Source organism: Pseudorca crassidens, chromosome 10 (genome assembly GCF_039906515.1).
Source record: "Pseudorca crassidens isolate mPseCra1 chromosome 10, mPseCra1.hap1, whole genome shotgun sequence".
Classification (NCBI taxonomy): Eukaryota; Metazoa; Chordata; class Mammalia; order Artiodactyla; family Delphinidae; genus Pseudorca; species Pseudorca crassidens.
In genome coordinates, this window is record NC_090305.1 from 34303373 (window position 1) to 34315762 (window position 12390).

Consider the following 12390-nt stretch of genomic DNA (forward strand, 5'->3'; position numbering starts at 1 on the left):
AGGCAACTGTCCCACAACATCTCTTCCCACGCCTACCCTCCCCATAGACAGGCAGCCGTCTCTTCACATACAGATGTATTATGTGCATATTAATTTATATGTTTGCTTGTTGCTTGAATCTTGCTATGCGTATTCTATACTTCCCCCTCTCCCAACCCACTTGACAGAAACTTATATCCATTTCCCCTGGGTATCTAGTACATAGTTCTGTACCTAGTAATTTCTTAATATATCTTGTTTTCTGACTTCCCTCAGCATGTTCCCACCCCTACAGGCAGACTCTGGACGCCCTCAACCCCTGCTACTTGTTACTGCTTCCTACACTGCCTGAAAAGCCCCCTGGGCCTGAGAAGCTCCTCTCTGCCCCACCTTCCTCCTCACTTGGTCTCAGCAAGATTCTCCCAGCAGAAGCTGAATATGCTGAAGGAGCTCTCCAGGGCATGTGCACACTCATCTGGCTTCTTATCCCCAGGAAGGCCGAAAACACAGAGGAACATGCAGCTCTGAGATAGGTGACAAAGAAAGAAAAGGGAAATTGACCTGGGAAAGAAATATGGCTCGCCTCAACTGAACCAACTTCCCTAAATGAAGCCAGACCCCTTCCTGGCTGGTTTTCTATTAGGAATGGAGGATTCTATAAGATTCATGAAATGGACGTTCTAGGCCACATCAACATGGACATTTTAAAAAAAAAGAAAAAAAATCTTGATTTAACTATTTAAAGAACTGAAATCTAAAACATAAGAAAAATCGATGTTAAGAACTTTTCAAAAATTCAATTTCTAGTGTCTACCTTCAGCTAAGTCCATCTGCCTATATTTTGTTTACCTATAATGTCAAGTATGATACTGCTCTTTTTCAAGCTCCTAAATTACCTCAGAAGGATCTGATTATACTTACTTTACTAATAGAGCCAGAAAAACATTCTTCATGCTTTCATAAGGATTTTTCAACAAGAAGAGAATAAAAAAGATATGGAGGATAACACTCAGTTACCCTGAAAATTAAACTACCTAGAACATCCCGTTCCTTAAATATTATTACTTGAAGTTTTAATGTAACATAGCTTATTACAAAATAAGAAGCAGAGAGTCTGACTTATGCCTGTGTTATGTGAGAGATAACATAAGACGTTATAATAATAACATAAGACTATTATAATTGTCTTAAGACTATTATTCCTCACTCACCTTTAATGTTGATATGTCAAGTTCCCTTGTACTTACTGTCTCAGACATAAAGATCCGGCTCAGCTGGCCACCCCCTTTCTCTATCACTGTGGAGATGTATAAGGCAGCCTCCTGGATAAGATGACACAAATGCAACATCCATGCTGTCTTGTGGAATTCTAGGCTGACCAAAACCATAGTCACAGTACGGAATTCGGATATATACTCCATAGGTTGGCCTTCATCAATCTACAAAGACACAGTGAGTTACCTTGACTGTAACTTCAACTTTTAGTATCATGTTTAGGCATTTAAATTCTATATTCCATGGTAAATATGAGAAAATGACTTATAGATGCCAGACAAAAAACTTAAAATTCAGGTTCAAGAGGTATAGAAGATATACAACCAGTGCACTTGGGAGTTAAAATCGTTTGACTTTAAACCTAATTCACTGATGAAATTTGCCAAGCTTTTATATTTCCTCTCTAAGACACAGTTTGATATGTCCAGTTCTATTAGTCATTATATCACTTACTAAGGGATTCACATATAAACAATCAGTCAACACTTAATTACCAAGCACATACTCTATACCCTGTTTACAGTGTACTAGTTTCTAGAGGGACAAACAAACAAAAATCAAATATGGTTTCTATTTTCTAGGACTGAGAAATCTAAATTTATAGGACATGTCATCACAGTAACTGGTGCAGATGGGAAAATCTGCTGGTATTACAATGGGAAGCGGGAGATGAACTGGATCAATCAAATGGTTGTCACATTTGTACATGTACACTTGTTTACACAAACACACACACAGTCTACACACAATGACTCAAGAGCTAGGAAATAACCTTCTTCAAAAGGTTTTTCATTATGTGCTTCCGCAGGGTTTGCTCAAGTGCAGAGTCTGGATCCAACTCCAGGGCAGCTCTTAGAATGTCTGAGAGAAGGAAAGCAAACAAAATGTCTCCAGCCATGTGGAAAATTAATCTTTGAAATTTTGGGCATGGGTATAATAAAGGACAAAATAACTTACCAGCACTTGTCCGGTAATGTGGCAGGTAATCGAGGCACTTGTAAAAATGCTCATCAAAATCAAATGGGTCAATGATCCGCATATCTCTTAACTATAGAAAGGAAACTGCTCAATTCTATGCCCACCCACCAACTGGATTACCTTTGGTTCCTTAATAGAGGGGCTAAGGATGCCATCTCCCTTGTTTATCACTTATCTTTTTAGCCTTACTATTCTGCCTCGTCTGTCCTCCTGGGAGAAGATCCCTCACCTCCCTCCAAAATAAAGTTCCAGTGGTTGGTCTGGTCTGGTGTTGAGCACCACCAGAGCACTGCCCTATGCAGTAGGAAGGCCTTTTCAGGACGTTCAATGGATGTGACCAACCTCCTACCTTCACAGCTTCATCCTCCCTCATGATTTCCACTTCAAACATGTACTGCTCACAGAGCTTCCAGCAGTTCCAGGACAAGACAATCTCATTTGCTTGAGCCAACCGCTGAGCTAACTGGACACCATCTACATCACGCCCAATCACCAAGAGGTACTGTCGCTGCTCGTCTCCAACAATAACCTGGGAAATCCGACCTGCAGACAGACCTATCCAGAGAAAAGGAGACAAGTGGTGAATAGACAAACTCAGCTGGAAAACTACGCAAAGGTTGGGGTCTGGAATCCTCACACTGCTTTATGCATCACGCCGTATCTCGTTATTACCCACAGTTGCAGAAATATTAGGTGAGCTCCCCCTCAAAAAGAATACCTTGCCCCAGATTTCCTTCTGTCTTAAACACACCTAGAGACAGACATTCAGACAAGCCTGAGTGTATGAGGGAAGAAACTCTTGGATCCTAGGCATCCAAGAGTTTTGTCTCTAAATTGCTCTTCTAATGGACAGCTAGGTCCTGATGGCAGAGACCAAATGATTATGCTCAGAAGCTGCTGCCACCATGACCACACCAGCTCTCCTCACATGTAACCAGGGCTCAGTGAGTAGACAATCAGTACTTTACCACACACGGGCTTCACCATACCCTTTATTTCTGCCTCCTGTTTTTCTTGTCCTGGGGGATTTCTTACTGCTAATAACAGCTGAAAAATGGGTTTGCTTGCCAGGGAAGAAATTACTATAACCAGGAGAAGTATGCCCTTAGGTAAGTCACCCAATCCACACTAAAAAGAAGGGAAAAAGCAGTTTTAAAAGAATGGCAGAGACATATACTTTTGGCCAATGTGCAGCAACAGGCAGTGAATTTACTTTAATGCCTGGAACAACCAAGGAACTGGAAAAATACACGAAACAACAGAAACAACAGTTTTCAAGATATTGGACATTAGGTAATTAAGGACAGTATGCTTGAGAGATGAGAAACAAGGCAAACCCTCTGATACCCCAGCTCACCGCCTAGAGAGAGTTTCCAGTACACATCTCAGGGAGGGCGAGCCCAGGTGCAGCCCGGAGGACTCCCTGAGTTGAGGAGACAGAGGTAGGAGTCTGAGAAGGCCAAGCTAGCTAGAGGTCACAGGGCACTGTGAGTGCTGGAGAGGAGAGTGTGTAGAGAGAAAACGGCACAGAACTCCAGAGAACTGAGTCCCCCTCAGGTCTTTAAGTGCATCAGTGTGAGGAAACAACCTGAGGCTAGGGAAAGAGCCCCCGGAAAAGATTAGAGGGAACAATCTTAGTATCACACAGGGCTGGGAATAGTTCCCATTTCCACTAGCCAGAGTATTAAACTTCATACTTCACAGGACATTAGGTACAGTACTCGAAGTGGTCTGCCTCAACAATTGGGCAAAACTAGCTCTGGACTAAACACTGCTCTGGTCCTATCCAACAAAATTTGAAAGCAAAACCTATTAAGCTAACCACATCTCAGAACTAAGTTCAAGAATATTTACAGAAATATTTAAAAATCCAGCACTCAACAAGGTTAAATTCACACCTGGCACCCGCCAGAAATTACCAGGTATGCCAAGAAAAAGGAAAATATACCCACAATGAGAAGAAAAATCAATCAATCAAGCCCAATGTAGAATAACACAGACGAAAGAATTAGCAGACAGGACATTAAAAGTTATAACTATATTCCATATATTCAAGAACTAGAGAGATCCTAAACAAGTAGGGACATGGAGGATATGGTATCTTCATATGGATGAAAACCACAAGGCCTGAGATGAAAAATACACTACAAAAATACACAAGAAAATATATTAGATCAAAGGCAAATTAGACTTTTCAAAATAAAAGATCTGTAATCTTTAAAACATAGCAACAGAAACCATCCGAAATGAAACACAGGGAGAAAAAAGATAGAAAAACAATGAACACAGCATCAGTGAGTCGTGGGACAATTTCAAGCAGCTTAATATGTGTGTAACTACACAGAGGAGGAGGAAGAGAGAAAAAATTATTTGAAGAAATAATGGCAGAACATTTTCTAAATTTTATAAAAACTAGAAACCTAGAGATCCAAGAATCTCAATGAGTCCCAAGTAGAAGAAAAATGAAGAAAACTGTACCAAGGTACATCACAATCCGATTACCTAAAACCAAATCAAAAAGCAGCTGGGGTGGAAGGGGAGAGACATTATATACAAAGAAACAAAAATATAGATGAAAGCAGATTTCCTGTTGGACATACTGCAGGCTAGAAGACAGCAGAACAACAGCTTTCATGTAAGAGGAAAAAATTCCTGTCAATCTAGAATTCTATACCCAGGGAAAATACCTTTCAAAACCAGAGGTGAAATAAAGGTTTTTTTCAGACACACAAAAGCTAAACTAACCCATCTCCTGCAAACCCACACTATGAGAAACGTCAAAGGAAGTTCTACAAACAGACAATAATAAATGTTGACTAGGACATGGAGAAAGTGGGACCTTTACACACTGCTGGTGGAAATGTAAAATGGTACAACCACTTTGGAAAAAAGATAAGCAATTTCTCAAAAAGTTAAACACGCATCTACCGTTATGACTCAGCCCTTTCACTCCTAGGTATTTAACCAAGAGAAATAAATGCATAAGTCTACACAAAGACTTGTATACAGATGTTCATAGCAGCCTTATTTGTAATAGCCAAAAATTGACAATAATCCTATTGTAGATCAAAAAGTGTACAAATAACCCTAGTCAGAGAACTAAGATCCCGCAAGCTGGCCAAAAAAAAAAGCAATGATAGAAAGATCTGTGGTTGCTTGGGGATGGGGAGGGGAGTAGTGGGATGGAGAGTTTATAAAGGGGCACAGGAAACTTTAGCGAGTGTTGAATATGTTCGTTATCTTGATTGTGGCGATGGTTTCTAAAGTATATAAATATGTCTATGTACAGTATCAATTATGAATTACCTATAAAACAAAAACCAGAACAAAAAAAGATGGTAGGATAGGAGAGATGCCATATAACTCACAATATGATTCTTCACTTCTGTTCCTCAAAATACAAATGAATAGCTAGAGCCAACTTTTGCCCTAACTTCAGAAACCCCTTGAGGTTTCTGGACTCCTGTGAAGCAGTTTTTCGTATAGAGCTTCGCCTTCAATCCTGACCCTGTTGAAACTATGGCCTCTGTGTACAGCTTTTAAATTTCTATGGCATTATATTTTTGATAATGTAATACAGTAACATAATTAAAAAACCAAACTATATAAAGGATATACATTGAAAAGTCTTGATTCCACCTATATACCTATCTACACTATTTTCCCCCAACAGGTAACTTTTATTAGTTTCTTACATATCTTTCCAGTGTTTCTTTATACAAATATAAACAAATAAGAAAAATTCTTATTTTTCCTCCTTACTCAAAAGTAGCATACTAAACACAGTGCTCTGCATCTTGGTTTTTCTCATCTATATTTTGGAGATACTGCTATATCAAAACAACTTTTTGTAAAGTGGCAGAGAATCTCATTGGGTAGACCTACTATTGTTTATTTAACCAGTCTCCTACAGATAATTTTCAACCTTTTATCACAATCTATATTGCAATCAATAGTCTTATACATATGATATTTTATAAATACTCAGGTATACCTATAGGATAAACGTTGGGGTTGAAGGATAAATGTTGATTGCTGGGTTGAAGAAAAAATGCATTTGTAATCTTGGTAGAGATTACTGAATCACCCTCCAGGGAAGTTGTACCACTGTTGACTCCCACCAGCACTGTGTGAGAAGGCTTATTCCTCACAACCTTATCAACAGTGTGTTCAGCATCTGAATTTTTCCATAGCTCTAGGTAAGAAATGATCTCAATTGGTACTTTCAATTGGCATTTTTCTTATTATGAAGTTGACCAGTTTTTCCCAAGTTACAAGGGATGATTTCTTTGTTTATGTGTTATTTATTCATGTTCTTTGCTCACTTTTCTGTTAGAATGTTAGTCTTTTCTTGATTTCTAGGTGTTTTTTCTATGTTAGGAAAATTCACCTGTTGTCTATGTGATATAAGTTGCAAATATTTTTTTCCAGGTTGTCATTTATCTTTTGAATTGTTTATACTGTTTTGTTTTGTTTTGTTTTGTTTTCCAACTGATCACTCTTTTGGTAGCTAATACCTATCTTTAGCTGCAGGTCCTGGCCTTCTCTGGTATGGTAGATCCCAAATTTCTCCTGTATCTCCAGACTGCATTTTGCCACCAGGGTAATGATGTCACTCAGTTGATCCTGTTCCACTGTCCAGAGTGCCAGGAGCACATTCCCTGTAGAGACACAAGATAGGCTGACAGAGATCAAACATCTGGATTCACTTGCCAGAGCAAAGCCCCCAATAATGCAGAAGATATCATGCAAGGTGTCAGACAAGGTTTCTTGGCCCTATACATCATACTAGGTTACAATACGGCCTTAGATCCTTAAAACTATTCAGCATATAAAAACATGACTAAGTAGAAGCTGAAATGTTCCTAAAACCTAGGGCTATTTTTGGTACTCTTCTCTCCATCAGTATACTAACAGATCTAAGAGGTTCACGAAGTGTAGGTTTACATTCAAGTTGAATTTTAAGATTTTAAGTGGTTTGTTTAAGTTTAAATGAAAAGACAGGCCAACTCTATGGCATATAGCTGTTAAGAATCCTAAGAGTTTTCCAGATAGGAAACAAGCTAGACTTCTTCCCTACTTAGCTTCTGCTATTAATGACCAAGTTTCTCATTAGTTTTCTCATGAATGCTTTATAGGCACTTATTTTCCTGTCATTCAATGTGAACAAAATGTAAAGTACGTGGGAGCTTAATATGGACAAGGCTTTTCCATTAGACTGGGAGATCATGTGAGGCAGAGACTGTGTCTTCCTCATCTTTGTTTCCCCAGGGCCCAGCACATACTAATCAAACAATGCTGAATAAACAAACATGCCAAATTCCACCTATAGGCTTCCTTGCTTACAGTGCTTTAAATATTCAGGAAAAAAAGAAAAATACCTGTGATATTTAGGATATCCCCTCCAAAACAGAGCACATCTGAAATCAAGTAAGGGAGAGAGAGGAAAATGAGTCGAAATCAGAGACATGCCAGATCGTGGCAGAATAATATATGATGAAAAGAATGGCCTACAGAGTTTTTCCTCATATCTTTTCTGGTCAATTTATTCACTCCAAGGCTTAGACTCCTTCTTCCTTTCCCCTAGCTTCTCCTCAAATCTGCCTGTTCCTTTATCCATCTTCTCTAAAATGGAAGAGAAGTCCTCCTGTTATCTTCAAAGCCATCCCCCTATTGGTGCTCTGCATCTTAGTCCCTCTCACCCTCCCAAGAACTTCACTCCTTTCCTTATCTTCTCTCTACTCCATCATTCCCATTAATATCTTTTTTTTTAAAAAAGAAAACAAAACACATCAAAATTAACCCACCTAGTCTTGACTCTGCCTTCTTCTCTAGTTACTAGCTCAATTTTTGTTACATTCCCAGCAAAACAATTCTCAAAAGAGCTGGCGATATACAAGTTTCTCCTCCTATCAAATTCATGCTTATTTTTTTTCCTCTACCATTCTCTTCTCAGTTTATTCCAATCTGACTTCCATTTCCACCACTTCACTAAAATGATCAAAATCAACACAGCATTCATTTTGCTAAATTCAGTATTTTTCAGACATCACTATTTTTGACACTTTTCATTTTCAACCCAGCTAGAATGGCCCTCTTCTTCTAGAGACACTATCTCCCCTTTGGCTTCAGGAATACCACAGAATCCTACCTGACTGGCTGCTTTATAGTCTCTTTTGTAGGTTCTTTCTTCCTAATCTTCCCCTGGAGTTCCTCAGTCTTAGGTTCTTTTTCTTCATTTACACTCTCTCCACGTGGACTCAATCAGTTCTTTAAGTAACCTCTTTATGCCATCAATTCACTTTTCATCTCTAACAGATCTATTCTCTGAGCTCCAGGCTCAATCATACCCACTAACTTCATTTCTCCAGTTGACTGACTTATTAACATCTTAAACTCAATATACTTAAAACAGAACCCTTGATTTTCTCTCAAAGCCATCTTTCCCATCTTGATAAGTGACATCACCATAAATTCAGTATGAAAGGCAAAAAACTTGAGGGTCCCTTTCCTCACCACTTCCCACTGAAATCCAACACATTAGAAAATCCTGTCTGCTGAACTGCAAAATATATTTCAAATCAATTCATCTCTATATAGCTCCCTTCATAGCATGTATCTAGACCAATGGTTTCAACTTTTACTGCACACTGAAATCACCTATGAAACTTTAAACATCCTTATTCCTGGGGGAAACCCAAGACATTCTGATTTAACTGGGGTGAAGCCTAGACCTCAGGATTTTTAAAAGCTTCCTGAGTGGTTATCTAATGTCCTGCCAAGGTTGAGAATCACTAACCTAGATGAAATTTCCATCATCTCTCCACAGCTGCTCCAAATGCCTCTTCCAGCTTTCATTCTTACCACCTACCCTCCATCAGATCACAATAATACAATCTCCATGAGGGCAGACACTGTGTCTTTCTTATTTTTCCATGTATTTCTAGTACCCAGCGTCTCCTGGTGTTATCATACACATGATTATGTATCATACACACATGATACATAATTTCTATTTCTTTCATCTAAACTTGATCAATTGAAAGACTTTTTATTTTTAAATTAAAAAAAAAGTTTTGGCAGTGCCGTTTGGCTTACAGGATCTTAGTTTGAACCCTGGCCCAGGGATTAAACCCCGGCCCCGGCATTGGAAGCGCAGAGTCCTAACCACAGGAACGTCAGGGAATTCCCAAAATATTTTTTATACTTGTTCCTCAGGGGTAAGGGGTGAGTCACATAGCCACTTTATGTGGCTAAAGAAGATGCCACAAAGTAATCATTCTGGTGAATCTCAGAATGATGGACATAACTCAACAGGATACTGTCAGTACATGAAGGGAATGTTATATTAGTACTAAAGGGTATAGGGCCAGAGTAATTTCTGTTAGGTAGACCTAACTAGACTGAAAACTCCTCGAAGAATGGGTTTTTGCACTCCCTGCACCTATTACACTGTTATGTCACAGAGTAGGTACTCAAAACATGTTTACTGTACAAATGAAAAGGTTTTCTTTTTCCTCCTCAGATTAGGCAAATATCCACAGCTTAGTATTGATACATGGCAGAAAATAAAACTCAGTCCTACTTCACAGGATCAAAATGCAGTAATACAATGGGAAGGTGTTCTGTAAATTATATCTGATATACACACGAGGCACATTATATTACTGTTAGAAGACACAACCTGAGGAATACTTTATTTTGAAATAAAACACAAACATGCAAAGTAAAAATCAGCATTTTCCCCCTTTCTGAACACCGAGTCAACAGGATGTGCGACTGCGTAGAATGGCAGATACAGGCAAAGATCTAGCTCGTCAGAGGCAACCTGAAGAAATAAAGGATGAGTGACACTAAAGGGATGTCACTTTAGTATGTTTTAAAGTGCCCCCGAGCCCCCTTCTGCTACAAACCCTCAAGAGCCCATCACCACACCTCCTTGCTCCCCTACAACGGTCACTCACGCTCCACGATGTCACTAATGTAATTACTGAAGATGTGGGCCAATGTGTCCATGTCACGTTCCGACTTGCAGCTCAGGCTGAACCTGTCCATTAATGCTGTAAACCCTGACCAACAAAGAAAAAATTACTATGTTAGCTGCAAATCCTAAACTTTTAGGCTCTATTCCCTCCACACATCAGGCCAGTGGAACAGAAGCAGATCTATTCAAGATGAGTAATTTCATTATCCTTTAACGTGGTGTTACTTAGCAAGTACTCAGGGCCAGGCTGGCTGCTGCTGCCTCTGGGAGTCCAGAGGGCTACCTTCCCCATGTTTCTAGAAGCTGCAGATGGTGAAGATTCACCCACAAGTGCCCTTTTCATTGGAATCCAGCTACTACTGCTTTCCCATCATACTCTCTTAAGGCTCCCTGGCCAAGGGAACCTGTAGGGTTCCCCTCTCCCCACCCACGTGAGGGATAGAGAAACCACTGACAAGGAGAATGGATGAAAGCTTTGTGGAGAACTCATATGGTGAGCTCCTCCGAGGACAGGCACCCGAATCACTCATCTTCATATCCGTGACACATAAACTCCACAAATACCTGTTAAAGGAACGACTCTCAAAGTAGCTGCTAGGTCTCAACTCCTAGAACAATGGCGGGCACCTACTTATGGGCCCAAAGAAGGAAATAACTAAACAAAATCATTGGATGAAGCAGAATGCTTACTGGAAAATGCTCGGGACTGGGGAAAAACTTGGGTCCAAAGCCTGACATATGGCCCCGAAAAAGCCCTTTCCCCTTTCTGAGTCTCAATTTCATCATCGCTGAAGTGAACTCCAGGGCTACGACAGATCGTCCGAAAAGGCGTCCTCCTGCTCGGAAAATGACCCTCAGGTTCCGGCGGCGGCGGCGAAAGTGCAATGAAACCGTGCCTTTAGCTCGCCCCGGGGCCAGGCCCGTAACCGCCGCGGACTCTACCAGCTGTGGCCCAACGGCCGCCCCTCCGGCAGGTCGGGAGAGCGACGCACCTCCCCTCGCCCTCACCCGTCACGTGGACGCCAAGGAGGACGCCCTGGGCCGTGGCAAGCTCGTGTTCCGATCCCCGGGGCTTCCTGAAGACCAGCAGGTCTGGAAGCAGCGCCGCCAGCCGGGCCTCTACTGGCCACAGAGGCGGCGGCGCCACCCCCTTACCCGTCGCCATAGCGGCGACGGCAGCGGCGAAATTTTTCGCCGAACGACCTGTAACAGCGTTTCTTCGCGTAGTAGCCAATCCGCAACGACGGCCCTGACGGGTCCCTCCCGCCAACCAATCAGTGCGGGCTTCCTTGGGGCCCCGCCCACCTGTTTTCAAAGCTTTTGCGCTTGCTCTGGATTCCGGGGGCGGAGGGGCGGAAGGAGGGCAGGGCGGCGCGTTCGAAGGAGCAAAGCCTGACGTTTTAAAATCTCTTTCAAACGTGAAGCTGCTTTTACGATAAAACTGATTACCTGGGATAAATATCAATAGGGTGGTCTTTTCCTCGTATTATTTTCTAAGGACAAGTTCCATTGGCATCTGACTAAAGCAAACTCAGGATGGTTTTTAAATTTAACACCGTTAGACTAAGGCCGTTTAGCACAGGAAGTCTTTTTCCTTGTTAGGGAACTTATTCCACTTCTGTTGTCTGCCAGGACAGGTCATTTGGTCTCACGGGAGTACTCCCCCTGCGCGCTTTTTCTCACACTTCGTGTGGTAATGGCCCATTTGAGGCTGCCGGTCTGTGGCTCAGATTGGTGAACACAAAGCAATAAAAGGACGAGCGTGTTGTGGATTTTTAACAATCAGAAATGCATCTATGTTTTTCTGCATAAATAAAAAATTACATCTTTACTATTCTTAGTTCTACAATATATCATATAACAATGCTGTTTGGTTGGTAACTGAAGGGCTAATTTTACTCATGGAATTAATTCATCGTGTTTTCATGAACACTTACAGTGGGAAGACCAAATGTATGATCAGTCCACAGGCGACAGAAAATATTTCCTCAGTAGGGTGGGAGGGCCGAAAGGGAAGGAAAAGAGATCAAGGGGAGACACAGCTGAAAGGCTGGACACTCTCAAGTTTGACACACTGTCCAGAGCTTACATGTGTGTTTACAGAGTTCACAATATCAGCATTATAAACACAACCCAGAACCCAGGGGATGTAGACTCCTCAAAATTCAAGACAC

General features: G+C 41.0%; 1 protein-coding gene across 4 annotated transcripts in view; it reads right to left on the reverse strand.

Annotated features, from left to right (window-relative positions):
* LOC137232005 (adenylate cyclase type 10-like) overlaps nucleotides 1-11428 on the reverse strand; it is a 38647-nt gene extending 27219 nt beyond the window's left edge. For 3 of the 4 annotated variants that reach the window (XM_067753017.1, XM_067753019.1, XM_067753020.1), the window contains exons 1-8: nucleotides 11225-11428; nucleotides 10197-10301; nucleotides 7614-7652; nucleotides 6750-6893; nucleotides 2582-2787; nucleotides 2027-2302; nucleotides 1227-1418; nucleotides 382-503 (exon numbers count right to left, since the gene is read on the reverse strand). In XM_067753017.1, the coding sequence (XP_067609118.1) occupies nucleotides 382-503; nucleotides 1227-1418; nucleotides 2027-2302; nucleotides 2582-2787; nucleotides 6750-6893; nucleotides 7614-7652; nucleotides 10197-10301; nucleotides 11225-11381 (1241 nt within the window). In that variant the 5' untranslated portion in view covers nucleotides 11382-11428. The remainder of the gene's footprint in view (nucleotides 1-381; nucleotides 504-1226; nucleotides 1419-2026; nucleotides 2303-2581; nucleotides 2788-6749; nucleotides 6894-7613; nucleotides 7653-10196; nucleotides 10302-11224) is intronic. The other variant, XM_067753018.1, reaches the window with a different exon arrangement.
* Between the last annotated feature and the right edge of the window lie 962 nt (nucleotides 11429-12390).